We start from the raw sequence: 27,844 nt of genomic DNA, 5'->3' as shown, positions 1-27,844 counted from the left end.
GGGGATATGTCTAAGAGCTGATAATGAAGGATAGGTATGGTAAAATTTTCCTTTTTGTTACAAACACTTATCTACTATATTATTCACCAGATATATTTATTATTTGGATAAAAAATAAAAAAGAAAGGGAAAAAATACTTGGAGGAAAGGAAGGTAGCAAGATGAGCAGGCGAAGGCGTAGAACACCTGACACTTTGCTAAAATGGGTTTTTGATTCCTTATTGGCCAGTACTTACCCATTTTCTTCTGCGGTTTTATTCCTTTTCTCTTTTACCGTATCGTCACTCTTCTTTCCTCTCTCTGTAATTTCACCCTGATACACCTTGTCTCCAATAAGCCTGAAACACAAGAGACAGCTGCGCTACCAGCTTGCAGTTCCAAGACAAATTCAGACACGGATCTCATAACCATGACAACCCCAGGAAATATTTTTATTTGCCTCTTGGATATGTAGAAAGAATGCATTCCAGACTAGGGCACTACCCTTGAATCATTTGTTTCACTCTAGGGCAATTTTCAGCAGGTCCAAATAGCAAGACCCAACCCACGGTGCCACTGTGATTCCCCAGGAGAAAACTCACAAGATCTGCTCACGCTCCAATGAAGATTCACCCACTTACATCTGATCTGGACCAAATATTAAACCCAACACCTACCCTGGTTTGCATATCTTTTCTTCTTGGCTCAGAGGAGGAGGAAAGATACCCAATCTGTATGTCAAAGTTTCCACGCTGCCTTGTCTTTCAGGCTTCAACTTCACCGTGGCCTCCTCAAAGCTATTCCCAGGTCTCCCTAACTGAAGATGCCCCTCTCGGTCTGACTTGCCATCTTTATAATATTTGTAACTGCCTGAAATTCATCTCATTCATTCTTTGTTCATTTATCTATTGACTGTTTCTCCCCACTGGAATCTGTGCAGGACAGTGACAGAGAGGTACACCAATTTCCATGAAGAGTACCTGGCCCACAATGGTCATTCATTTGTTGCAAGGGAGGAGGGAAAGAAAGAAAGAGAAAAAGGAGGAGGAAAGAAAGAAAGAAAGAAAATAAATGAAAAAAGAAAAATGGAAGGCAGAGAGAGAAGGAGGGAGGGAAAGAGAAGGGAGGGAGGGAGGGAGGGAAGGAAATGAATGAATCAACCAATGAATAAACAAAAGAGTCGACCTTCTGATCCATATGCCATCTACTGGAATATAAATCCTCACAGCCACAAAGCTGTGGACCTCACATCATCTCAGGCTCACCCCGACAACTCCACACAGAAATCTTTGTCCTTGACCAGCGTGTCACCTACATGGTGAAGTTGGTGATGAACGCTGCTGCTGGAATCTGCATCTGAAACTCAATCTCCTGGTCCTCAGAAGCTCTGTTCAGCATTTTGCAGGAAACCGTAGTGAAGGCATAACGGGATATGATGGTAGACTTCACCGAGAATTCTGTCATCAAGGGTTTGGTTTTCTGTAGCAATGAGAACACACAGTATTATCGGTGATGCATGAAAGCATTTTGGTGGTAGGAGAACGTCTTTTTTCCACAAGGTAAATAATCTTCAGTTTAGGAGCCTTTGGCAGTGATTCCTGTCTCCTTTCTTCATCTCGTCCTGATTTCACCATTTTTAACTCCCTTCCTTTGTAAAACAACCTTGGTTGTTCTGCATAAAAAGTAACACATAAGCAAATCTTTTAACCTAACTTCAACAAGGAAACACAGCGAAGATGTCCAGTTTAGCAGAAAATACACATTCTTTAAACAGTTCAATCAATTATTAGAATTTTAGAAGTATGTACTGTATATAATATTCTTCTGTTAACACTTTTAGATCACATTTACAGGACTACTGAAATGTTGCAAAAAACAAAACATGACTAATAAAATTCTCATGTTTTAAAATTAGTTTCAGTGCCCAGTTAGAGAATTGATACACCCGAGCGTCCATATCTAAACTACAGTCAAGTTACTGTGAAATAGGAATCAATACTGAACTCAGCAGATATCTGGGGAATTAGAACCCAGAAAAAGGAAAGCCTAAGCCTGTGCCAATTAAATTTATCCCCAAAGCCTCTGATAAGAGCAGTAACTGGAAGTGCTGTAAAAGCCTGCTAAAACTCTGCAGGGTTTGTTCTAACCCTCACAACAGAGCTACATCTGACGACAGCTGGTAGCAGAAGGCTGAAGAAGGAAGAAGACATTTGTAAGGAAAACCACAAGCCACTACTAACAGAGCGATTATCTAACATCAGGAACTGGCCAAGCAATTGACAAGCATATTATGGGCTGTTGGACTTCCAGCCTCTAGAACTGTGAGATAATAAATGCATGTTGTTTAAGCCACATGGTCTCTAGAATTTTTGTTACAGAAGACCAAGGAAACTAAAATAAGACATTATGGGTAGACATATGCAGTAGGTGTTTTATTCCCATTTCAAAGATGGAGAGGAGTCAAGCTTAACGAAGGCACATGTTGGTCCATGCCAGCAAGTAGTGGACGTGGGACATGAACCCAGTCCCACTGACTTCAAAGTCTGCACTGGCCACTATTATGCAAGGCTGCCTGGCTGCCCTCTGCAGACAGGTCCTGCTCATCATTCTGTACTCAACCCCATCCTGGCCTTTGGCACAGGCTCTCAAAACATGCTGAATGCAACTGGCTTATGCTAATAAGATTCTACTCTTTCCTTCAGAAACTGTGGCCTAGCTAGGCAATTTTTATTTCAACCTTCATCTGCTTTATTAATTTATTTACAGCCTTAGGTTTGTTTTCAAAACAGATATAAAGCTGTGACCTGTTGCTATCAAAGGCATATTCCTGCTGTGACATACAAAGACCATCACAAACCTTGCTTCAAAGGGGTTACTACAGAGGGTTATTCTATTTAAACAAACACTTACTCAAAGTGTTTGCATCAAATCATGCTCTGCATGAAAACCACGAAGTTGGAGAGATATTTTCTATGATGTATTAGAGAAGTAGCTACAAATATCAAGCGTGCTGGCTGAGCGCGGTGGCTCACACCTGTAATTCTGACACTTTGGGAGGCCATGGTGGGCAGATCACCTGAGTTCAGAAGTTCAAGACCAGCCTGGCCAACATGACAAAACCCCGCCTCTACTAAAAATACAAAAATTAGCTGCATGTGTTGGTGCATGGGTGTAGTCCCAGCTATTCAGGTGTCTGAGGCAGGAGACTTGCTTGAAGCAGGGAGGTGAAGGTTGCAGTGAGCCAAGATTGTGCCACTGCTCTCCAGCCAGGGTGACAGAGCAAGATCCTGTCTCAAAAAAAAATTATATATATAAAGCACAGCTGAGGATGGACTCAAACACCCATAAGACAGGGAGCTGCAAGGGTCGGAGCCATACACATGCACAGGGGAGAGACTGGGCAAGTGCTCCATGCAAAAGTGTCAGGGCCGTTCATCTTTGCAGTAGGTTGTGCAAGAACTTCCAGTCTTAGTGACTGAAAAAAGCCAAAGACAAATGGAACAGCTTAAGGAAAGTTTTAGGGGATATGCATCTTTCTTAGACAGCCAGAAGAAATAAACACGTACAATTCATTTAAGTAACAATCAAGTTAAAAACAAATCTGAGCATAGTGGGAATATTTTTGCCTAAAAGAGGAAACGAAACCTTCCAGTTTGGTCTGAGAAGGATTTACTTCAAAGCAGCGCTTCTCAAAGTGTGGTCCTCGGACCAGGGGCATCACCATCACCTGGAAACTTGCTGGAGATTCTCAGACTCCATCTAAACCCACAGAATCAGAAACTCAGGGGGTGGGCCCAGCAAGCTGCAGGTTAACAAGCCCTCCAGGTCATTCTAGTGCCTGATCAAATCTGAGAATGACTCTTTTAAGTAATTCAACTTTAAAACATATGTTTCTTCATCTGCAAGTGAAGAGGGCTTAAACAAATCACTAAAATTACATTCACGTCTGTGATCCACAGATTTAAAGCAAAGCTAAAACTAAGGAATAAAACCTTCAGGTTTAGGAAATTATGTCTGAATTGAGAAGTTTGATTATACAGTATCATTTTATGGAAATCTAGTCTCTTCAGGACAAAATCTGTCTCTCTCCCCCAAAGTGATTAGGATTAAAAAAGAGACTCCACATGTCATTTTACCAAATGTTTCTGTGAAAGGATCTCATTAGAAACATTCCATACATTTCAGTAAAGGCAGTGAGGATTAGGCTGGGGGTGGTAACGACAACGATCTTAGCAGCATGACAACCTGTGGGGTTTTTTTAAAGTCACAATTTGTGTTATCTCATTATATTTTAAAAAAAAAAAAAAAAAAAGGACCCCAAGGTGAATAAGACCATGAATTGACATGAAGTGTTTACTTTGATCTGTGTTATTTCTGGAAACAGGTTTTCTAAATTATCCCTGATTAAATATATTATTTTATCTCCAAATCGAAGCTGGTGTATAAGAAATGGCCCAGGGCTGTGATCTTGTGAATTTGTGAAGAATTTAAAATACCACTGCACACAGCTCTGATTTCTACAGATGCTTTGGAGAGTAAATAGGAACTAATGCTTTAAAAAAATCCTATGAACCCAGCATATTCTAGCTTTATCATTCTCTGCTTTAAATTTAAACTAGTTTTTAAAAAATTATCAAGTAACATAGGCACATGTTAAAAACTTCTAATTATGGTGAATAAAAAATGAAAATAGCAGTCTCCCTCCCACCCTGGATTCACAGTTCCATTCCCCAGAAACAATATTTAACAATTTTTGTATATCCTTCCATAAATATATACTACACTAATTGGCTTAATCTCACCTAAGGATATATATAGTTAGTTCATCTTACTTTATCTATGTTTTAGCAATTTCATGCTGCTTAACAAATCACTCTAAAACTCAGTGGTTTAAAACAGCAGCAATCCTCATGTTTTCTCTTGGGGTTTCTGTGGGTCAGGAATTTCAGAAGGGTTTGGCTGGGTGGTTCGGCATCTCTACAGAGGGTGGCTGAAGCTGGAACTGTGAGTTGCTGAGGCAGCCAGGGCTGGCATCTCTCCATCCCATGTTGTCCCCAATCCCCTCTATATGGTCCTTTCAAATAGGCAAATGTAGATGAACTCACAGCATGGGCCACTGCACATGAGTCAGGCTGGTCACCTGGTAGCTTTCCCAACAGTGAGGTGGAAGCTAGATGCCCTGTCATGCCCTGACCTCAAAAATCACAATGCATTACTGCTCTCATACTCTACTGGTCAAAAAAGTCACAAAAACACACTCAGTTTCAAAGACAGAGGGCACAGACCCCCATCTCCATTGGAGGAATGGCACATCGAAGTGCCTCCATCTTTGGAAAATACAATCTCCCACTGAAAAAAATATCTACCTCCTTCCTTTTTAAAAATAGCTGCATAGTATTACATTGTATGGATGCATTAAATTTTAATTACCCAGTTCCCCCATCATCCATCAACACTTTATAATCATTTTTCATCTTTGGAATGTCCTTTCAGATGGCCCTGCTCTCTCATTCCTCTGTAGCTGGAGTAGGCAAGCTATGTCAGGTAGGCCACACGGTTTTGTAAATAAAGTTTTATTGAAACACAGCCACATTCATTTGCATACTGTCTATGGCTGCTTTTCTGCTACAATGTCAGGAAAAACATGGAGAATAACTCAGCTGAGCTCAGCTGCTCTTGCCTAGGAGCCCGCCCATGAGGGAAGCTGCACTGCCCCCTCCAGAGCAGCCATCTGCCAACTGAATACCCCAGAGCAACCTCCAGCAACACCACAGGCCAGAAGAATCACCCAGCTGAGCCTTGCCTAAATACTTCCCCACCAAATGATGTGATAAAATGATTGTTGCTCTAAGCCATTGAATTCTGTGGAAAATGTTTGTGCGGCAATAGAAAACTGGAACACCTGCCTAGTTTCTGTAGACATTTGAGTTTGCAACACCACTTCAATGTGACTTGCTCAATTTAACTAAATTTTAGTTTAGTTATTTAGTTATTTCCAACTCTATGCCAGTTCTGATCTTTACATACTTTGTTATGTTTTGTAAACTAGACTTTCAGCATATTAAAAATATCCTTGAAATTTTTTGGAAAATGTTAAATTATGAAGGTAAACTGTAAAGAACAACTGCTTCTGAAATCTAAACGCCTCATTTTTCCAGTGTAGGCCAAAGTCATTTACTGTGTGACTTTGCCAAGTCACATAGGTAAAAGATAGTCAATCCCCAATGGCCATCTAAAGCCCCAATTTCCAATCCTGCCTCTTTCAAAAAAGAACACAGGGACAACTTGGCCAATTCAAGGCTTTTTGCAATGGTAATTGTTTGATAACCAATAAAATATATGCTAAATAGAATTCAGTCTTTGGTGCTAATTCAAAAGTTACTTGTGAATCTCAGTTATCATCCATTAAATTGTACCCACTGAAGACAGAAGACATTAAACTGAGTGTATTCTCTGAACTGCAGTCATATTCTGACTACAAAATTTTCAAAATTTCTTGTCAACTTAGCACATAATTCTTTTACATAAAAGTAAAATACTAATGGGGGGAGAGTATTACATTTACATCTTAGACAAGCAGAAGTGTACAGCTCTAGCTGCACAGTGTTCCAAGTAAAATTTAGCTCCTTCTGCTAATAGTTTTTGCTCAGTACCATTTTTAAAATAGATCAAAATCATCTTCACTTGGTATGCTGGAGACTATTTTTAATGTGATGGTGATTTGTTCTTATTCGTGAGATAAGAAATAATTTCATTAAATTTAAAATGTGAAAATTATAAGACACGTGACAATATTAAGTTTATTACAGTATCTTCTTATATCTAAATTAAGTGTATAGATTTAGTAGAATTTTCCACAATATTACATCAAGAACATGAAGTTTAGTTTATGGGCCCAAGAGACAAACAGAAAAAACGTTCAAGAAACTATTTTAGTTTTTGTGCTTCTGCTACAAGTCTCCCAGGAGCCCCTGCTGTTAGTGACATACCACAGCCTGGCCTTTCTGTTACAGTTTCCTTGGCGCAGAATCTACTAGATTCAATTAGGCACAAGTCTATCCCCCTCCCAGTTACCAGCCCTTACCCCTGCCCTGGTAGATTGTGGGACTGTAAATATGGAGAATAGAAACCATTAATGCTACTTCTTCCTGTTGTCCTTCCCCTTCCCCTTCTCCCTCCTTCTCCTTCTCTTCCTTCCCTTCTTTCTTCTTCCGTCTTTCTTCCTCCTTCTCCTTCTTCTTCCTTCCTTTTCTTCTTCCCCTTCCCCTCCTCCTCCTCCTTCTTCTTTGCATTAGAAACAGTTTCTATTTAGACCATGAGACATAATAGTGCTTAACACAGTGTTATTTTTTTTTTACCTGCAGCTCCCAAGATAGGGAAAAACCAAAAATTGATATGAATTTTAATCTTTCATATCTAAAGAGATGGGAGATATAGGAATGGGTGAATGGATAGATGAATGGATGGATAAATAGATAGATAGAGACCTTGACTATAAGACTTTCCAGTGTTGAGAAGAAAGATAAATCGGTGAGGTCTGCCAAAGTAAGAAAAGGTTTTTAAAACAGATGTAGTACTTGCATGTGGTGAAAGAGAACAGAAAGAACGTTCTAAGAGCACGGAAGACATAGAAGTGGAAATGAATGACAGCACACTCCCAGATCAATGACTAGAAAGGAGGGCATGCTATGAGAAGAATATCGGACAGGCAGGTAGCACAGGAAATGTGCTAAAAAGCAAGCGAGAACTTTGAATGGCAGAGGCTCGTGAAAATGTGTCATAAAGGAAGGATGTAAAACAGCGGCCTCACTTTTTCCCACTGCACGGTTCTTAAAAATCCAACATGCTTTCCACATTTCTATTTAAGTAATAACTCTGTTTTGGGATGTCCACTGGAAAATAGTGACAAAAAAAAAATCTTCCTGTGACATAGATAATTTCTTCATTATTTTTTCCTACAAAGGCAACACAGATGGAAAAGTCATTTGAGGCAGGGAGTGTCTTAATTGCTCAAGGGACCAAAGCTTTGGGTATGACTCATGTGAGGCACTTAAAATCAAGCCACCCAAGGACATCCTGAGTCACCCACGATGCCATCTGGAAATGTAGTGGAGGAACGGTTAGGACTGCCTTTGCCAGCACTCAGGCCACAGCAGCTCTTCCTAGAAGATTTACCTTTCATTGCTTTATTTCAGTCTAACCATTCTTTATTGACCATTAGAAGGAGGTGGGAGAGAACTTTAGAAATCATCGAACTCTGCTCCCCTTGGTTTTATGGAGAAGGCTGGAGCATGGCAGTTGGCTGACTCCATGCCCCAAATCTTTACTAACCCTTAATGCTTCTCCTGTCTGAGAAAATCAATACAGCCCATGTTGTTATTGAATGAAGCATAAGACAAAGGCGATTCTCCGACTGCTGGATTTACCACCTTTGGGAAATCATTTTACCCTTCTGTATATAATGTTTCATTATATTTAGAGAAGAAGGAAAACAAAATGCCATTTTTATTTTTATATATGAAAGACACTACCCCTATTCTATGCACTTCCTGAACAGGAGAACACACGATGGTCAGAGTTGGGCACTAGCACACAGACACCCACATGAATAGTCCTCAGCGAGGTATGATGCCCAGAGTCATGCTACCTGCTGTATTGGCCATATTTCCTTGTTTTCTACGTTCTTGACACTCTGACATTTAGAGCTTTGATCCTGGAAAGACCTTCCATCCCAGGCTGGCTCGTTCCTAGGAATAGCAGACAACCCCGCTGCAAGCACACCTTTGATATATAAACTGATCGGTCCAGGGCCACACATCCAACCATCTCCCGTATCAAACTCATACACCTCAGCTGGGTGCGGTGGCTCACGCCTGTAATCCCAGCACTTCGGGAGGCCAGGATAGGTGGATCACCTGAGGTCAGGAGTTCAAGACCAGCCTGGCCAGTATGGCAAGACCCGTCTCTACTAAAATTACGAAAATTAGCCAGGCTTGGCGATACGTGTCTGTAATCCCAGGTACTTGGGAGGCTGAGGCACGAGAATCGCTTGAAACTGGGAGGCGGAGGTTGTAGTGAGCTGAGATCATGCCACTGCACTCCAGCCTGAGCCACAGAATGAGTCTCTGTCTCAAAAAAAAAAAAAAAAAAAAAATCAAAATCATGCACCAAGCCAATACTTCCCCAAATCACCCTAGGACCAGGTACCAGACAACTAGGGACCATCCCTAGAGCCAATCCTAACCCTCCTCAGCCTACCTACTGCCCCGCCTCACCCAGTCCTTCCCATGAAAACCCCAAAGCAGGCTCTGAGACACGTGCTGTCCTCTGCACCTTCTGCTCCTGACCCACCCAGGTGCCTCCCGGTGTGTCCTGGTGTGGGGTGCTGCCGCCTCTGCCTCCAAGGAACGGTGGGTATGAGCTTCCTCCTTCACGTCAGTCATTTGTGTGTCTGTGCGTCTTACCACACCCGCTGGAAACAAACCCTGAGTACAAACTCTAGAATACCTGCTGCAAAGCAGACACGAGGACAGATCCTGCAGTCAGGAGGCTAAATGATGGCAGCAAGTCATCTTGGGAAAGCCAGCCCAGGATCTGTTCAGCACCATGGAAATTCGCACACAAAGATCCCCCTGCTTTCCAAAGAGTAAATATTTTGTGTGTATGTGATGCCAGGGAGCTTCATAAAAAGGGTGTCTAATTAATTCAGAATAAAATCAAATAAATTCCTGCGGTCCTGGCAATGTTACGGGAGTACCAGCTGTTGCCATTCACATTCTATTCATTAATTCAGGCACGGAACATTCAGAGAATGACAACTGGAGGGAGATGGCAAGAGCACAGGCTGGAAGAGACTCAAAGGTTGAACTGAGCTCCGGAGGCAAGCAGGAGCCGCAGGACGCAGGGTCACACGTGTCCTTGGAGTTTATCCCACGGGGGATGTGGACTCACTGAAGACATTCACGCAAGAGAGTGAAGTGCCAGGTCTACTACTGGAAAGATCATTCCAGTATCAACTGAGTGGTCAATAAAGTTTGTGTTAAAACTTTATGATACTTGTAAAAGTTAGACTTTCAAAATTCTAAGAAGTTTCTAAGAAAATCTAAGAGGTTATAAATGGTCTAAGCCAGGGAGTCAAGAAAATCTTTGTACACTTAGAGGCTAGAAAGGAAAAACTATTACTTAGGGACTGGGCACTTTTACGTGGCAAATATACCATAAACAAAGTTAATAGATGACAGATTTTGAGAGGAAATCTTCCAGTTTAGAAGAGAGAAGGTATCTATAACATGCAAAGCTCTCTGATAAATTGACAATGAGGTGGATAAAAAACACAATAGAAAGATGGGCAGCCGAGCTGGGCGGATCACGAGGTCAGGAGATGAGACCATCCTGGCTAACACGGTGAATCCCCGTCTCTACTAAAAATACAAACAATTAGCCGGGCATGGTGGCACGTGCCCGTAATCCCAGCTACTTAGGAGGCTGAGGCAGGAGAATCACTTGAACCTGGGAGGCAGAGGTTACAGTGAGCCAAGACTGCACCACTGCAGCCCGGGCAAAAGCCAGACTCTGTCAAAAAAGAAAAGAGTAAAGAAAAGACAGAAGGGAGGAGAAAAAGAAAGAAGGAAAGAAAGAGAAAGAGAGAGAGAAAGAGAGGGAGTGAAAGAAAGAAGGAAAGAAAGAGAGAAAGAAAGAAGAAAAGAAAGGAAGAAGAAAAAGAAAGACAAAGGACCTTTTTAAAAAAAGCAACTCACAGGAGAATGACTGTGGATGGCTAACGAGCATAACTTAAAATGTTCAAATCCTTGTTATGGAGACTGGTTTGAGCAATAAAAGAAAAAGATTCCACATTCACACACAGGCAGGGAAATGCAAGTTAAAGGAACAATGAGATATTACTTCCTAAGTAAAGACTGGCAAATTAAAAAGAAAAAGTAATTTTATCAATTGCTTGCAGAAATGTGTCTATTTATCATTGCTGATAAGCATGGAATGAATACAGATAGTGTTAACAGTAATAGTATTCAAAAATTAATCTGACATCTATCAAAAAAAATTTTTTAGGGGGACAGAGTATTGCTCTGTCACCCAAGCTGGAGTGCAGTGGCATGATCTCAACTCATTGCAACCTCTGCCTCCCCAGTTCAAATGATCTTCCTGCCTCAGCCTCCCAAGTAGCTGGGATTATTGGCATGCGCCACCACACCCGACTAATTTTTGTATTTTTCAGTAGAGACAAGGTTTCACCATGTTGGCCAGGCTGGTCTCGAACTATGGACCTCAGGTGATTCACCCACCTCAGCCTCCCAAACTGCTGGGATTGCAGGCATGAGCTACCAAGCCCAGCAAAATCTAAAATATATATGCACTTTGAATCGGTAATCCTCCTATTGAAAATATACGTTGTAGAATTAAAGGCACCTGCATAAAAGAATAAATGAAAGTTTATTGAAGCATTGTATACGGGGTGAAAAAAACCTGTTAATAAATTGGGAGTTCATCAATAAAAGAATGTTTAGTAAATTATAACACATATAAATATAAATACAGATAGAAATACATATAATTGAAAGGCCCACTTGGTATATTAGTTAAGAGCCTGGACTTGGACCTTGAATTAGACTCAAATCCTGGCTCTACCACCTCTTCCCAGCTGTGTTGTCTTGGGAAAGCTACTCAATCTCTAAATCTGTTTTCTCATCTGTAAAATACCCCAAAGAATTGTTATAAGAGTAACTGATGGCTGGGGCAGGATGGCTCATGCCTGTAATCCCAGTACTTTGGGAGGCCGATGCGGGCAGATCACCTGAGGTCAGGACTTCGAGACCAGCTGGCCAACATGGCGAAATTCGTCTCTACTAAATGTACAAAATTAGCCAGGAGTGGTGGCGGATGCCTGTCATCCCAGCTACTCAGGAGGCTGAGGCAGGAGAATCGCTTGAACTGGAAGGAGGAGGCTGCAGTGAGCAACCTCCTCCTCCACTGCACTCCAGCCTGGGCAACAAGAGCCAGACTCTGTCAAAAAAAAAAAAAAAAAAAAAAAAACAAGAGTAATTGAGTCATGACACATAAAGCACCTAGAACAATGCCTGGCACGCAGTAAGCACTCAGCCAACATGAGCTGTCACATGCACCCGTAGTTTTAGAGCAATGATCCATAGTCTCTCATGTGCAAATGTAACTTGGGCCCTCATCTTTCCCTGCTGCATTCCATTTCTCACTGACCCTTGTCATCTTCTCAATTATCAATATGCTTATGATTGATTGATTGATTTACTTTGTGGTTTTTTTCTACCTCTGCCCCCTTTAGAGTTCAAGCTCTCTGAAAAACAAGGCATTTTTGTCTTTTCTCTTATTGTTGTATCTCCAATGCCTAGAACAGTCTGGGCAAGTGGCAGACACTTGAAAAAATATTTGTTCAATGACTGAATGAGTGAATGAATGAATGCATGTATGTATGTATTGTTGGGAGGCTATTCTCCATGAATCTCTGGTGTTTCTGCACAATTTGCAAGCAGAGACTCTAGCTGCCTTTGCTGGGAACTACCTTTACAAATGTACAGTGAACAGCCTTGGAAGACAGGTGATATCTCCCTTCAGGGAAGAAGACAAATTGGCTTAATGTGCAGAATAAAAAAGCAAATATCTCCCTCCAGGAGCAAAGACCAGGCAGGCTCAGTGCTCGTTATTAAAGAGTCAAGTTCCCTAAGTTAAGGGCGGGCTCCTTTCATGCAATACAAACCAACTGCATGGCAGGTGTTACCTGGCCGTCTCTATCATCTTATGGGAACTGGGCTGGGGGAATGGCACACATGCTCTGACTACTGCTATTACTGTGAGTAATCAATCGTCCTTCGACCCAGGAGTCTCCTGCTTTCTGCTGGCATCCATGAAATGATAACTAATTTATTAGCTTGTAAGTAGCTTTAAATCTCAGCCCCTTCGCAATTCGACATGTTTATATACATATATGTTTGTCTAGGATTGCGTGAACATAGAAAAAAACATGAAAGAAGGTATACAAGGCTAATGAATTTGGGGTATGGGGAGGCAAGACTGGGAGGATCAGAAGAAGGAAAGAAGATGAGACAGCCAAGAAAAAAATTTTTTTAATCCAAAATCCCAATCCAAGCAAAGATGGTCACGATTGTGATATTGGTAATGACAAGAAATCTGAACCCACTCCAACACCGGCCAGGTGCAGGGAGGGCTTGAATAAATGTCTCACCAGAGTTAAAGGCATGCCTACATAAAACTCTACGTTTTGATATTTCACTGCACACACAGTAGTAAGGAAGAACTGAGGTCATTTCAAATAAGCTCTTAGAGTTTCTGAACATTTGCCTGGTTCCAATCTCTTAGCCTCCAGCCTGCACTGAGAGCCTGTCCAACTTTCATTACATGATGCTTTAGTCTACAAATGTGAATTCTTTGATTGCTTTAGTTGTTTACTTTACAACAAAGCTCTTATTTCCTGGGTAAGGATGTGACAAAAATATATAAAAGTTATATTTAGGCTTTTAAAAAGAAGCCTGCAAAGACCTTTGTGTTTCTAGTCCTACTGAAATAATCATATCTCTTTCCAGAAAAAAAAAAAAAATCCACTTAAAGAAAGCCTTATAAAAGACTCAGCTATGCTGTTGCATCTCAGAATTTTTCCACGAGCAACTTTGTATATTTTGGAGGATCTGCAAGCAAAATGGATACCAGGTTCAAAATAAATAGAAGAGTGAGGGAATAAACTCTGGCGGTACACCATGAATATACCTACCAGCCTCTGCAACAGTCTGACTTGCCTCGGTTCTCTGAGTCCAGCCTATAAAAGAGAAGAGACTGTCAAAAAGGTGATTTTTAAAAAGGAGAAGAGACATGAAATATGGCTGTGAGGTCATTCTTAACTGAGTTATACAAGGGAGTTGAAATCTATTCAAATTCACCAAAAGCCCTTTCTATCCTGAAAAGCAGTTTGACTTTTTATCAGGGAGTCTGTTTCCAGGACAGAATTAGAATTCAGCCCTGTCAGGCCTGCTTGACTCTTAACCCGTAACGTCACACGACCTCGTCACCTGAGCGTTCTTCTATCTGTAAGGGGAGAATGGATGAAATGACAAGAACAAAAAGATAATTAGAATATTTGTATTTTGTTTTGTTTTATTTGAGGCTTCAAGTTAAACTCTTTGCCACTGTGTCTATTAAAATAAGTAAAGGTATTCAGTCTTAATTCCGCCGGGCTCACTATTCAACTTAAAATTCCAGGAAACTCTGAAATAAAACTGAACTTATTTTAAATTTTCTTTATCAGGTCTTTTCTGGGTGATTTCTTATATTCTTCCACAGGCAGAGGAGGGACGTGGGAAGGTGATCAAATCATCTTTATTTTTGACATGGTCTCACTCTGTTGCTCAGGTTGGAGTGCAGTGGTGGGATCACAGCTCACTGCAGCCTCAACCTCTCTGGCTCAAGCGATTCCCCCCACTTCAACCTCCCAAGTAGCTGGGACTACAGGCATGAGCCACCACGTCTGGCTCATTTTTATATTTTTTATAAAGACAGGGTCTCGCTATGTTGCTCAGACTGGTCTCAAACTCCTAGGGTCAAGCAAACTTTTCACCTTGGCCTATCAAAGTGCTGAGATTACAGGTATGAGCAACTTCGCCCAACCAAAAATTATCTTTTAAAAAAAATCTCATTAATAATTAATTAACCAGCCCCTCTGGACTAATTTAAAAATCTTAGCTGGTTGTTTGGACATTACTCATGGCAAATCTGATCAACTAATAGAAGTATAAACTACTATTGCTGGGAGTAATAAATTCTCCTTCCTTTCTGGAAGATAATTTTACAATGTAGATCAAAAACATTAAAAAATATACCTAGACTTCATGTCAATTTTTTTTTTTTTTTTTTTTTGAAACAGTCTTGCTCTGTCACCAGGCTGGAGTGCAGTGGCGAAATCTCAGCTTGCTGCAACCTCCGCCCCCAGGATTCAAGAGAGTCTTCTGCCTCAACCTCCTGAGTAACTGTGACTACAGGCATGCACCACCATGCCTGGCTAATTTTTGTATTTTTGGTGGAGACGGGGTTTCACCACATTGGCCAGAATGGTCTCAATCTCTTGACCTCATGATCTGCCCGCCTTGGCCTTCCAAAGTGCCACTGCGCCCAGCCAATTTTTGGCAACTTTTAAACCAATTGCTCATAATTAGAAATAGCCTCAAAGGCCCTGAAAATGTGGTTCAGGTAAGTAGACTATGATACATTGATTAATGTACATGATTAATACAACACAGCTACTGAAAATCAGGGCCTGTACCTACATTTACAAACATGAATCAACATTCATTTTACTGGACTTCAATGTTGCTCTCCAAACATTATCCTAGTTCTCTGTCAGAGGGATTACTCCTTGTGGGTAGACAGGGTCACGTGACTAGTTCTGGCCAATAAGTTATGAATATAAGTAGCATTAGTCACTTCTGAGCCAAGCATTAAGTTAATGTTCAATGTCCCAGAACTGCCTTTTCTTCAGCATAGTGATTAGCAATGTTTGGGGCAATGGCTGCTCCATGAAGGCCAAGTTCACAGTGACCAGCAGGTGCAGAGCTGCCCCACTGCTGACCCAAGATGGGCCAGGTGTATGCGCAAGACGTAAGACTTTATTGTTTAAGACATCGAGAATTGGGGCTTGTTGGGTACCACAGCATAGCCTAGCCTATCCTGAGAGGTATATTCGTGACACAATTTTAAGTGAATAATTCAGGTAACAAAACACTATATGTAACACTATCCCGTTTTTGTAAGTATAAGTGTTTCATGTACAGAATGTGAATCAAAGTGCTAATGGATGGCTGCTCCCTTTGAATGACTGATATCTTGTTCTTTAAACTTTTTTGTGTTACCTCAAGTCTTGACAAAATGAAAATATTTCTGTTTTGAAGACTGAAAGTATAAAGGAAACTGTTTTAACCCCATTCCCTGCTTTACCTCCCCACCCAAAAATATATATACATTGTAAGTTATCATTCTAAGCCATTATAGAGCCTCCTATTTAATAGAACATGGGATGGAGAAAAATAGTACAGGATTTAGGCTGACATCCACCCTGACTCTAAGTAAGAACCTATTGATGAAAGAGTCAGACTCTGTAAAATATTTGAAGAGATTTATTCTGAGCCAAATGTGAGTGACCACGGTCCATGACACAGCCCTCAGGAGGTCCTGAGAATATGTGCCCAAGATGTCAGGGCGCAGCTGCTTGGTTTTATACATTTTAGGGAAACATGAGACATCAATTAAATACATTTAAGACATACGTTGGTTCAGTCTAGAAAGGGGGGATGACTAGAAGGTTGTGGGGGGTTCCAGGTTGTACGTAGATTTTAAAATTTTCTGATCCACAATTGGTTGAAAGAGCTATCGTCAATAGACAAGAATGTCTGGGTCATAATAAAAGGTTGTGGATGTCAGAGTTTTCTCGTGCAGATGAAGCCTCCAAGTAGCAAGCAGGTTTCAGAGAGAATCAACTGCGAATGTTTCTTACCAGAACTTCAGATCTGTGTTGATGTTGTTCATGCTGTAGGGGTACAAGGAAGCATGCAAAACCTCCACCTTCCGGACCCCCATTTCCCATGATGGCCTGAACCAGCCTTTCAGGTTAAACTTAGAGGGGCCCTGGCCTAGAGGAGGAAGTCTATTCAGATGGTTGGTGGGCCTTCAAATTTTATTCTTGGTTTACAAACCAAACCCTCCTAGGAGTATACCCGTTCTGGAATTCTAAAATGAGGTGAGGCCGGGTGTGGTGGCTCACACCTATAATCCCAACACTCTAAGAGGCCAAGGAAGGCGGATCACCTGAGGTCAGGAGTTCAAAGCCAACCTGGCCAACATGGTGAAACCCCGTCTTTGCTAAAAAATACAAAAATTAGCTGGGCCTGGTGGCACATGCCCGTACTCCCAGCTACTCAGGAGGCTGAGGCAGGAGAATTGCTTGAACCCGGGAGGTGGAGGTTGCAGTGAGCCGAGATCATGCCACTGCACTCCAGCGTGGGCAACAAAGTGAGACTCCATCTCAAAAAAAATTTTTTTTAATAAATGAATTAATTAAATGAGATGAGATGTACGAGAGACTGTCAAAGGAAGGCCGTCAGAAGGACCCTTGGCATGTTCTTTATCAGTCCTGTAGGATCGTCTCTGGCCCTTCCCTCCCTAAATTGTGGGATACCCTGGGGACCACTTAAAACAACTATGATCAGAAAGAAAGCCCAGCCCTTCTCAGATATTAAGTTCCTGATTGATCTAAAGTATTTTCTTTGAAGTTTTCTCTTTTGTAAAATAGGTTTTCCGAGAAAATAAGCATGCTTCAAGGAGAAAAAGAGAAGCTGGTTTTTCATTTTTGAGATGACTATCTGATGTCTCAGGGGATCACTATGGCCATACTTCAGTCCAAGTTTCAACTCAGCTTGACCCAGAACCAAAACTTCCCAGTACACGTAGATTGCTGCTGCCAGCTAGGATTGGAAGTGAAAATGACATTAATATCATCACCGTTTTTAGTTGAGAATTCCTGATCCTTTTTATTGTTTGAATGTTTTGCCAGTGCCTTTTAAGAAACTAGGGGTGGATTCTGGGTACAGAAAAGGAGGTCCTGACCTCCAGCTTCAGGGCAAAACTACCATAAATAGTCATCTTAGAACTTTCACTGACTTCCTTGAGGCCCCAAATCATGGACTTAAGAGATAGTGCTACCCAGCTGAGGTTATTTCTCCAGCATCAGAACAGAAGATATCCAGACCACAACGTTTATTAAGAAAAATGTAAGCCACCATCTCTGCACCAAGGACCATACTATCTAATTTTCAAAAACTATATGTACTAACAAAAGCACAATAGACAAAGGAAGTTTTACAAGTTACAAAGGAAATAGATGAAAGAAGAGGTCACTATGTTCCTGAGTAACCATGAAAGGCTTTATGATGGAGACAGGGCTAAGAGCTAGCTGTGGAGATGCGTCTTGGACTGGAATGAAAGACAAGAAGAAAGTTAAAGAGAATCAGGTTCAACACAGGAACGATCCTCAGAAATCATGTTTCATAGATCTGCACCTGCCTCTAACACAAATGGGCCCAGCAACATCACCGCCAGGTAATAGAAGGTGAGGTAAAGTCTTCCTGAGCACAAGCCTTGGCAGTAGAGCTGTGGAGTGTGGAATCTCAAAACCTACCCCGTTATCAACTGGGAAAAAAACCTGCAAGTGCTGCTTAAATGTTTTTACTTGGACTAGTAGGGATTCTGTTTTTCTTCCCAAGATCCATCACAGTATCAGATCATGATAGAGGAAGAAAAGAGATAGATACTTGAGTCATCTTGAGAATAGGAGGCAGGAGGAGAGAAACAAAGCCTAATTCTTGAGCATAGACACTCCACCCTTGGTATGGATGCCTTAATGACCCAACTGACTTAAAGAGAGATGCAAAGGTGAAGTTCAGATCCTCCACTCCTCCTTTTGAGCTGTAACACTGTATCCGTGATTCCAGGTCCCACAACACAGGTGTCCCCATCCCTGGGGCCATGGACAGGTACCAGTTGGTGGCCTGTTAGGAACTGGGCCACACAGCAGGAGGTGACAGGGTGTGAGCCCTCATTACCGCCTGAGCTCTGCCTCCTAATGCTCCAGGCATTAGGTTACCGTAGGAGGCAAAGCCTAGTGTGAACTGTGCATGCAAGGAATCCAGGCTGCATGCTCCTTATGAGATTCTTACTAATGCCTGATGATTTGAGGTGGAACAATTTCATCCCAAAACTATCCCTCACACCCCCTGTCCATTGAAAACTTGTCTTTCATGAAACCAGTTCCTGGTGCTAAAAAGGTTGGGGACTGCTGTCTTAACAGATCCAAGAGGCATTACACTTAGGCCAGCCTCAGCCAAACACCTTCAAATGACTGAATTTGTGAGTTCCTAGAAGGATCCGTACAAGGAATTTATCCATCGCCTGGCCCCATTCTTCCGAGAGCATTCTGAAATGCTGAAACCAAAACCCAGAAACTAAAGGGCCAATTGCCTTAGAGGTCTGCTATAGGACCTGGAGCAGAACCAAGGGCTAGTTGTTGGAAAGTCACCTGAGATCCCATTTATCATGTCGGCTGAGAACAGTTAGTCTGAGAACATTCCCATTTGGGTAATTCTATATCACTCACCCAAAATTTTTCTTCCTTGAAAGTAATATTACTGCAAGTTGTTTAGCTATTAACCATTTGCAATTTGTGATGCCTATCACCTTGGTAATAGAAGAAGAAACTTGATATTCCAGCTAAAATCCAAACAATTTCCAGGAATTGTTTTTTAAGTTTTTTTTTTGAGACTCAGCTCACATCACCCAGGCTGGAATGCAGCGGTGTAATCACAGCTCACTGCAGCCTTGACTACCCAGGCTCAGGTGATCCTCCCACCTCAGCCTCCCAAGTACCTGGGACTACAGGTGCACACCACCATGCCCAGCTAATTTTTCTATTTTTAGTAGACATAGGGTTTCAACCATGTTGTCCAGACTGGTCTTGAACTCCTGGACCCAAGCCATCCACCCACCTCAGCCTCCCAAACTGCTGGGATTACAGGCATGAACCATTGTGCCTGTAATCAATTACAGGAACAGTGGTTCATGCCTGTAATCCCAGCAGATCTATTAAAATTTTTTAAAAGCAACTGGCCTTAGGCAAGTCACCCTGTTACTTTTCTTTACCTATGAAAAATCAGGGGCCAGGCACGTTGGCTCGTGCCTGTAATCCCAGCAGTTTGGGAAGTCAAGGCAGGCCCATCATCTGAGATCAGGAGTTCAAGACCAGCCCGGCCAACACAGTGAAACCCCATCTCTACAAAAATGCAAAAAGTAGCCAGGCTTGGTGGTGCACGCTTCTAGTCCCAGCTACTTGGGAGGCTGAGGCAGTACAATCACTTGAACCCAAGAGGCAGAGGTTGCAGTGAGCCGAGGTCACACCACTGCACTCCAGCCTGGGTGACAGAGTAAGACTGTTTCAAAAAAATAAATAAATAAAAAGAGAGAGAGAGAAAGAGAGAGAGAGAGAGAGAGGGATAAAAAAGAAAATAAAAATCAGGGAACTGGATGTTGCTTGTGGGAAAATAATGAGTGGTTCAGAACTCTCCTCCTAAAAAAAGCTCAGGTCTTCATCCTGTGCCCCCTCCACCCCCCTCCCCCCGGCATCCTAAATCAACCTACCCTACTGTTCCTTAGTTCCAGAAACACCTGGCTGCCATTCCCAGCAGCAATTCTGATGACATGACAAGCAAGATCTCCTTATATCTGAGCATCCAAGGACTTGGGGAAAGTGCTAGTTAGGAACACGAAGTCACACACAGCTCATCACTCAGTTCTCAGGACTTCCCCACCCTTCCTTTCCATCCCCAAGAAATGACATGTGGCTGCTTTGGGAGTGACCAAATCTCTGGAATTTCTTCCCCAGCACACTCCTTCCACATTCCGCCCTACAGACTAATTTCAACAATCCAGCCCTGCGCATAACGGAGACGTGACTGAGCGGTCTGTGGCTTGCAGCATCTTTCACTGGCTTTGTTTCTTAAAGAGTTTAAAAAAAAAAAAGCTGTCTTGATTGTTGTTGTTTTTTCCCCTCAAATGCAAAGATTTGGTTCTGAGTGAGAATATACAAAAAAAATTTTAAATCTGGAAATGTCCAATTCAGGGAATTAGAAGTGTATCACCACAATAGATGTTTGATTTACAACTAGTATGTATTGCACATCACATATGGGCCATGCGCTACGAATACAAATCGCATTTAAACAAATCCAACTAAATTACAAAAGTGAATGTGGCTTGCTCTTCTGAAGGAGGCACTGAGAGTCCCAGCTTTTGTGTTCTGCACGCCCACACTCCAATCCAGGTTCTGCACATAGTAGGTTGTTGCAGCCGTCACTTCCTGGAAAGGACTTCCCGGTTGTCCTTTGTCAAATAAGTACACTGAGGTGTTACAGTGGTAGTCAGAGACTTAACTAGGCTGTGCATAAATAGCAAAAGCAGCTAAGATTACCTAAGAATTTACTCTATGCAAATGCTTTGCCTGGATTAACTCATTTAATCCTCAAACAACCATGAAAGCAGAAATGTGTTATTTTATGAAAATGTAGTTATTATTTAGAAGTTAATAAAATGTAAGCTCCAGGACGCCTGACTTGTCCAAGCCCCTAAAACTGGGTGATATTCGTGGTGCCTGTCAGAATGCCAAAGTGTGTAATTTGTTGTGCTTTCTTTGTCATTCTAAATAAGTGGTCTTTTTGGAACCTAATTTTGTAGTCATAATTTGATACTTTTTTCCTTCAAGAGGGCCCTGAAAATCATGTAAACTTCACTTTCCTCCCAAAGCCTGGATCCACCCCTGCCTATGCAGTAGGAATTATTAACAATTCTATCTTTGAGATGATGAAACTGAGACCCAGAGAGGTTAAGTGACTTGCCCAAGAACACACAGCCAGTAAGTGATGAGGCCCAGATTTGAACCCAGGCAGTCTGGCGTCACATGGCATACTCAATGAGAACACATTATTCTCTCTTATTATTTTCACATAAGCCTCCTAGCAAACTCTCTGGGGCACTGGGACATTACGGATACTCAATAACTGATGGCTTTTACTATTTTGTCCATTTAAAACTGCTTTGATAATAATGGGAATGTAACTCTGTTTAAAGAAACCATGTAATTTAAACTACCAAAACAGGTAACTCTGTAGCAGACAGTTTTTCTAAAAGGGACTTTCTTTTAAATACTAATTTCCAAAAAGATTCTTTTAAAATACTGCTATTCAAAATGTGCCGGTGGGCGCAGTGGCTTATGCCTGTAATCCCAGCACTTTGGGAGACCGGGGCAGGTGAATCACTTGAACTCAGGAGTTTGAGGCCAGCCTGGCCAACGTGATGAAACCCCGTCTCTATTAAAAATACAAAAATTAGCTGGGAGTGATGAAGTGCACCTGTAATCCCATCTGCTTCAGAGGCTGAGGCATGAGAATCACCTGAACCTGGGAGCGGGAGGTTACAGAGAGCAGAGATCCCACCACCGCACTCCAGCCTGGGTGACACCACAGTGAGATTGTGTCTCAAAAAAAAAAAAAAAAATTGTGGTCCATGGACCACCTGCATCAGAATCATCTGGACCCCACCCCAAACCTAATGGATCTAAACCAATGGAAGTGGGACTCACGAAGCTGAATGTAAAAATTGCATAAGATTTGCATAGACTTCCATTTTTAAAAATTAAGTTTACATATAATTTTAAAGACCATAATGATTGAGAATAGAGCACTCATTACATTCCCAGGTTCTGCTCTAAGAGTTAAGTATTCGAATTGTTTCACTCTTCAAAATTCTAGTTAAGTAACTGCATCATCCCCACACAGAGGTAGAGCTCATAAACGTTAAGCACTCCTCAGTAAGAGCAGACCCAGGATTCGAACCCAGAAGACTGGTGCTGAGCTCATGTCCTCAAACCCTAAATCACAAAAACTAAACATACAAAAAGAATGGATTACGGATAAAAGGTAAAATTGCAAGTTCATAGAACTTTATTCCTTAGGTGTTTTTTTCTTCTCCTGATTTAGTCGTTTTCAAGATAAATGAATATTGTCTTGGATTGAAGACAGCATGAAATCACTAAAATAGGTGAAACCCATGTTTATCTATGACAGAAAGTCCCAGGATTGTTAAGCCTACTTGACCTTGTAGATGTTGCAGTTTAAACAGTCTTCCTACTTCATACACAGAATCTTTGTTTTCATCCATCCCACACTCTCCTGTCTACACGCCCCCAAAAAAGTTTCAAGATCTTTACCCTAAATTCCTTCACTCAGCACTTCAGCAGCATGAGTCTAAGTCCAAGGCCAGCATTACGTGCTGACAGTGTTTTCAGCCCTTCCGGTGTCATAGTTCATTCAGTCCTCACAACCCTAACCTTTCTCCACATTTCACAGAAGAGCAATGTGAGGCCGAAAGGAAGTTACCCAGGGTCCCAGAGCTGATGAGTGACAGAAGCAAGAATCAACCCCATACGTCCTGGCACCAAGCACATGCCTTCAGCCACTGGCTAAAACATCTCCAGTTACTGAGTTCCCACTGTATACCAGGTCCTTAACACAAACTAGCTGAGTCCTTTTAAGTTTGCTCAAAAAGAGCCATATTCCCTGCCCTGGCCAACGAGGACTTGAAGGCTCTGAGAGATGAACGGACTTGCCCAGAACACACGATTAAGTAGAGCTCAGCCTGTCTCTTTGCAGCCAAAGCCTGCACTTCTCCAACACCACTACCATGCCTCCTGGGACTTTTATTAGCTATTCCCTCCCTAGAGAGAAGTATCATTACTTCCACTTTGCTGTTAAGCACATTCACAGGACAGAGAGCATGAAACCATCTTCATGTTTAAGCAGTCGGTCTTTAACTCTGCTCTGAAAAACAGGGGCTGGAAAACGGAGAAGAGGTCCGCCTACTTGCACCTTCCACCCTGCACAAACACGCTGGGAGCTAAACGGCTTAAATATTTAAGTGGCATGTGTGTGAACAACACTTCTACTTTGTGACGGGGCCATGTGGTGCGTTAGATCTCAATGCTATTGGTGTGAGCCCGATTTATACTTTTTAAAGAAAAAAATGCCTGTCTATTCATCATTTTATTGACATTTGATATTTGCAGGTTTTATTCGCTTGTGAGGTTAAGAGACATTTAAAACGCAAATCCTGACAAACACACAGACCAGCAACTGGAGGACCTCAGACGCTTTGGTTCTCGGTGCTTGCCACCTTTAAATGCTAAACCACCAGCAGTCACTAAATGGGAAAGCCGTGTTCTCCCGGTTTTCCGACGGGAAAAGTTGTCTTCCAGAAGTCTGGAACTCCTCTCAGATTGCCTTTCTCCCTGGATCCACTGGGAATGATGGTAACAGCAGACTGACCCCACGCGTGGTAAGGAAGAAACATTGTAATTACAGTAACTTTTGCAGCTGCCTCAGAAATTAACAACGACCAAGAGAAATCAGCGCAATGAGCAACAGCCAAGAAGCAAGCGCCGCAGGACGAGTCCGGGACACAGCTCTGCAGGAAGCCTCAGGCCAGGGCAGAGTGATCCACAGAGGGGGACCCCTGGGCCTCGGGTGGGGACCTGGGCGACGGTCCAAGGGGACCCGGGTAGAAGCCCCGAGGCCGGGGCGGCGGAGGGAAGGGGGCGGCCGCGCCCAGGCCCGGTTCCCCGTGGCTCCACTTACTTGCTCCGAAGAGTGGCCCCAGCTCCGCGCCTCTTCCTGCGACCCCACGCACAGGGACAGCCCCAGGCACAGCCCCAGCAGCAGGAGCATGGTGGGGCGAGGGTGCGGGACGCTCCGGGACCCGGCGGGACGCGCTTTGCAGCACCCAGGGCTCCGGCCACTGCGGGACGCGCTCAGGGCCGCCCACTACACAGTCCCAGCCCGGACCCCGCCCACCCCGAGCCCAGCCCGGACCCCGCCCACCCCGCGGTTCCCTCCCGGACCCCGCCCACCCCGCGGTTCCCTCCTGGACTCCAACTCTCCCACCCCCAGCCCAGACCCCACCTCCCCGCCCCTCAAATCCGGGCCCCGCCTTCCCCGTTCCGTTTCCCAATCCTGGACCCTCCTTTCCTGCCCGCAGACCAGATCCTGCCTCCCTGGACACCCTTAGCCCGGGCCTCGCCTCCCTGGGCCCCACCTCCCTGGGCCCCAGTCAGGACCCAGCTTCCCCAGGTCCCCAACCCCAAGCCCCGCCTCTCCACGCCCCAATTTCCCCCATCTCCCCAGTCCCGGCCCCGCCTCCTTGCGCGCCCCCACACCAGGCCCCGCCCCGGCCACCGCCTTCCCCGCCTCAGCCCCACCGGAGCCTCCCCAGCGCCCCCGCGCCGGGCTAGTTCAGTTCTGGGGAGAAGGCACTCCAAGCCAGCCTCGCCGCGCACAGCAGGGGCCACCTGTGCTGGCCCCACGGACCCCTCCCACACCCTCCCATCCTGCGGCTGTGACACGTTGCTAAGGGCCAGTCTCCTCTGTCGAACCTCCTACTCCGTTTCTTGCCGTCACCCTCGGCGCCCCCATCTCTTTCCTCCTCGCGCTCAAAGTGCAAGACGCTTCTTTGCGGACTTGCTTGATTTCTGTCGCCAGAGGACGCGGGAAGTCCTGCCTGGCCCCTAGCACACGGCCCACCGCGCACCTGCCAGCCTGAAGCCAGCAACTCGTCCCCTCCGCGCGGGCCACAGACGCTCAGCAGGCCGGATAAAGGATACTACCTGCAGCCTAGCGCAGGAGGGACTGGCCGGGCTGCCGGCCTTCATGTCCTGGACGAAGGAGAAAGAAACAAGGGGAGTATCTGGGCAGCCTGTAGTATTTCTATTCCATGTGGGATACTATGGGGCCACGTCTCCGGAAGCATGGAGAATGTTGACAGTGCAATCTAAAGAGAAGATCACATCACCAAATTGTATCCACAGTATGATTGCAATTAGGTGGAAATACATATGGATGGACACAACTAGAAAAAAAATTGAAAAATAAAAACAGGGTCGGGCGCGGTGGCTCACGTCGGTAATCCCGGCACTTTGGGAGGCTGAGGCGGGCGGATCACGAGGTCAGGAGATTGAGACCATCCTGGCTAACAGTGAAACCCGTCTCTACTAAAAATACAAAAATTAGCTGGGCGTAGTGACACACGCTTGTAAACCCAGCTACTCGGGAGGCTGAGGCAGGAGAATCGCTTGAACCCGGAGGCGGAGGTTGCAGTGAGCCAAGATCGCACCACTGCACTCCAGCCTGGGCGACAGAGCGAGACTCCATCTCAAAAAAAAAGAAAAAGAAAAATTAAAACAGTGGGTAGGTTAGTTTGTGGTGAGAACCTCGAAAATACTTAATTTATTCTTGCTGAAATGCTGTTTGTTTAACGAATTGGGAGAGGTTAAAAACAAACACACACCTGCTACTGTGAAATAAATGAAAGGAAAATTATTGTCATTAGCAGTTAATCCTTTAATAGCCTAACCACTGACTGCAAAGCATGCGACCAACAAGAAACCACAGTCGTTGGTCCAGCGAGGTTTCCACAGCAAAACCACTGGCAAGCCTGGCAGCAAATTGTGTGCCCGTCCTGTCCTTGTTTGTAACCAAGGAAGATCATTTCAAATCTTCTGGAATCAGGATTTGCCTATCTTTTCCTCGAGAGGAAAGTACCTATTTGTGAACCGGGAGTTGAATTGGACAAAGCCAGGTTACTTGAAACAGGGAACCACACAGCGGCCATTATTTCAATCCCATGATTGCAACAGAACAGAGACTCCATGGTCTCATTGTCTTTTCCTTCCCTACCATACCTTTCTGTTGAAATGGTGAAAGGGGTCATATTAAGCTATTTTTGCCTTTGTATCTGATCTTTTTTTTCCCCAGATTCATACTAACTGGGTTTACAGCAGTCTGATGTTAAGAAAAATCCGTTTTATTTTCTTCACCTGGGAGGACCCTCTGATTCTACTCCAGGCTGTGGTGCTGATGTGTTGTTTGTTTAATATACGGCCATTTTCTCCAATTGGATCAGTTCTTTGAGGACAAGCATCTCGCCCAACGTCTAGCACTGTACTAAATATATTGTTAGCAGTTAACGGCCTTTTGATGAATGGGATTAGTAGATGGGAGGAATGAGTGTGGAGGGTAGAGCCAGGCTGTGCCAGGCAGGCAGGGCTGGGCGGTGGTGCAAACTTGACTGCTGCCTAGCTATATGACTTGAGAGAGCTTCTGAACTTCCTATTCTTTTCAAGCTGTAATAGTTCAGTATTCTATGTGACACCTGTGTATCTGTATGATGATCTTTAAAAGCTAGGTAGGTGTGATAAAAAAATAATAATAAGACCCAGTGAAAGTGTTCCAAGACCATCAAGAAGTATAGGCAATGATTTATATCAGCCTTATAAATAAGGCTGAAAAAAATCAACCCACCCCAAAAAAGGGGACATATTTGAATAAGGGCCAAGGTGTCCCCACACACATTTGTCCTTTCAGTCCACTTCTCATTTTACTTCCAGGAGGAGCTGAATTTCCAGTTACTGAACACATAAAACCTCAAGGCTAGAAAAGGCCCTGCAGGATGTGTAGGTCAATTCATTCACAGCACCATGTGCTATGAGTGACAAATGGCAGGCAAGGGCCCCAGTGTTCAGAGACAGGATCTAGGTGCAGAGCTCGGTGACAAGGGACTCAGAGTCCAAGAATGAACAGGAGCTGTTCCTCCTGGGCCAGAGATGCTGCTCTGTCCCTGCCATTTCTAGGAAATGATTCCCATGAGTAACTGAATGATGGACCAAAGTATTCCAGAATTATCTAATCACACTTGTGAGAGTTATCCCTTTACCCTGGTCTCCTACTGGAGACTACCCATGGATGGGCTCAAAAGCAGAGTCAAAACAACCTTGACTTAGGGCCAGGCATGGTGGCTCATGCCTGTAATCCCAGCACTTTGGGAGGCCGAAGCGGGCAGATCACCTGAGGTCGGGAGTTTGAGACCAGGCTGACCAATATGAAGAAACCTCATCTCTACTAAAAATACAAAATTTGCAAGGTGTGGTGGCACTTGCCTGTAATCCCAGCTACTCCGGAGGCTGAGGGCAGATAAGTGCTTGAACCCGGGAGGCAGAGGTTGCAGTGAGCCAAGATCTTGCCATTGCACTCCAGCCTGGGCAATAAGAGCGAAGCTGTCTCAGAAAAACCACCACCGTGACTTGAAGAGATTGAAGAGTTGAAAGCAGGATGTGGGTTTGTTTTCGTTTAAGCCTCTGCCTTGATTTTACACCCTGACACCCCGTAGG

The 27,844-nt window shown here is 43.6% G+C and overlaps 1 protein-coding gene across 2 annotated transcripts in view; it reads right to left on the bottom strand.

Moving 5' to 3' along the window:
- Window positions 1-24,459, bottom strand: part of ITIH5 (inter-alpha-trypsin inhibitor heavy chain 5) — a 90,124-nt gene extending 65,665 nt beyond the window's left edge. Inside the window, exons 1-4 of one of the 2 annotated variants that reach the window (XM_032258155.1) lie at window positions 24,261-24,459; window positions 13,754-13,798; window positions 1,295-1,458; window positions 237-338 (exon numbers count right to left, since the gene is read on the bottom strand). In XM_032258155.1, the coding sequence (XP_032114046.1) occupies window positions 237-338; window positions 1,295-1,458; window positions 13,754-13,798; window positions 24,261-24,350 (401 nt within the window). In that variant the 5' untranslated portion in view covers window positions 24,351-24,459. The remainder of the gene's footprint in view (window positions 1-236; window positions 339-1,294; window positions 1,459-13,753; window positions 13,799-24,260) is intronic. The other variant, XM_032258154.1, reaches the window with a different exon arrangement.
- Window positions 24,460-27,844: the final 3,385 nt, after the last annotated feature.

This window comes from Sapajus apella, unplaced genomic scaffold, assembly GCF_009761245.1.
Source record: "Sapajus apella isolate SASKATOON/1434 unplaced genomic scaffold, GSC_monkey_1.0 scaffold100, whole genome shotgun sequence".
Taxonomy (NCBI): domain Eukaryota; kingdom Metazoa; phylum Chordata; class Mammalia; order Primates; family Cebidae; genus Sapajus; species Sapajus apella.
The sequence above is the reverse complement of the archived record's forward strand: the minus strand, read 5'-3'. Positions and strand labels throughout refer to the sequence as shown.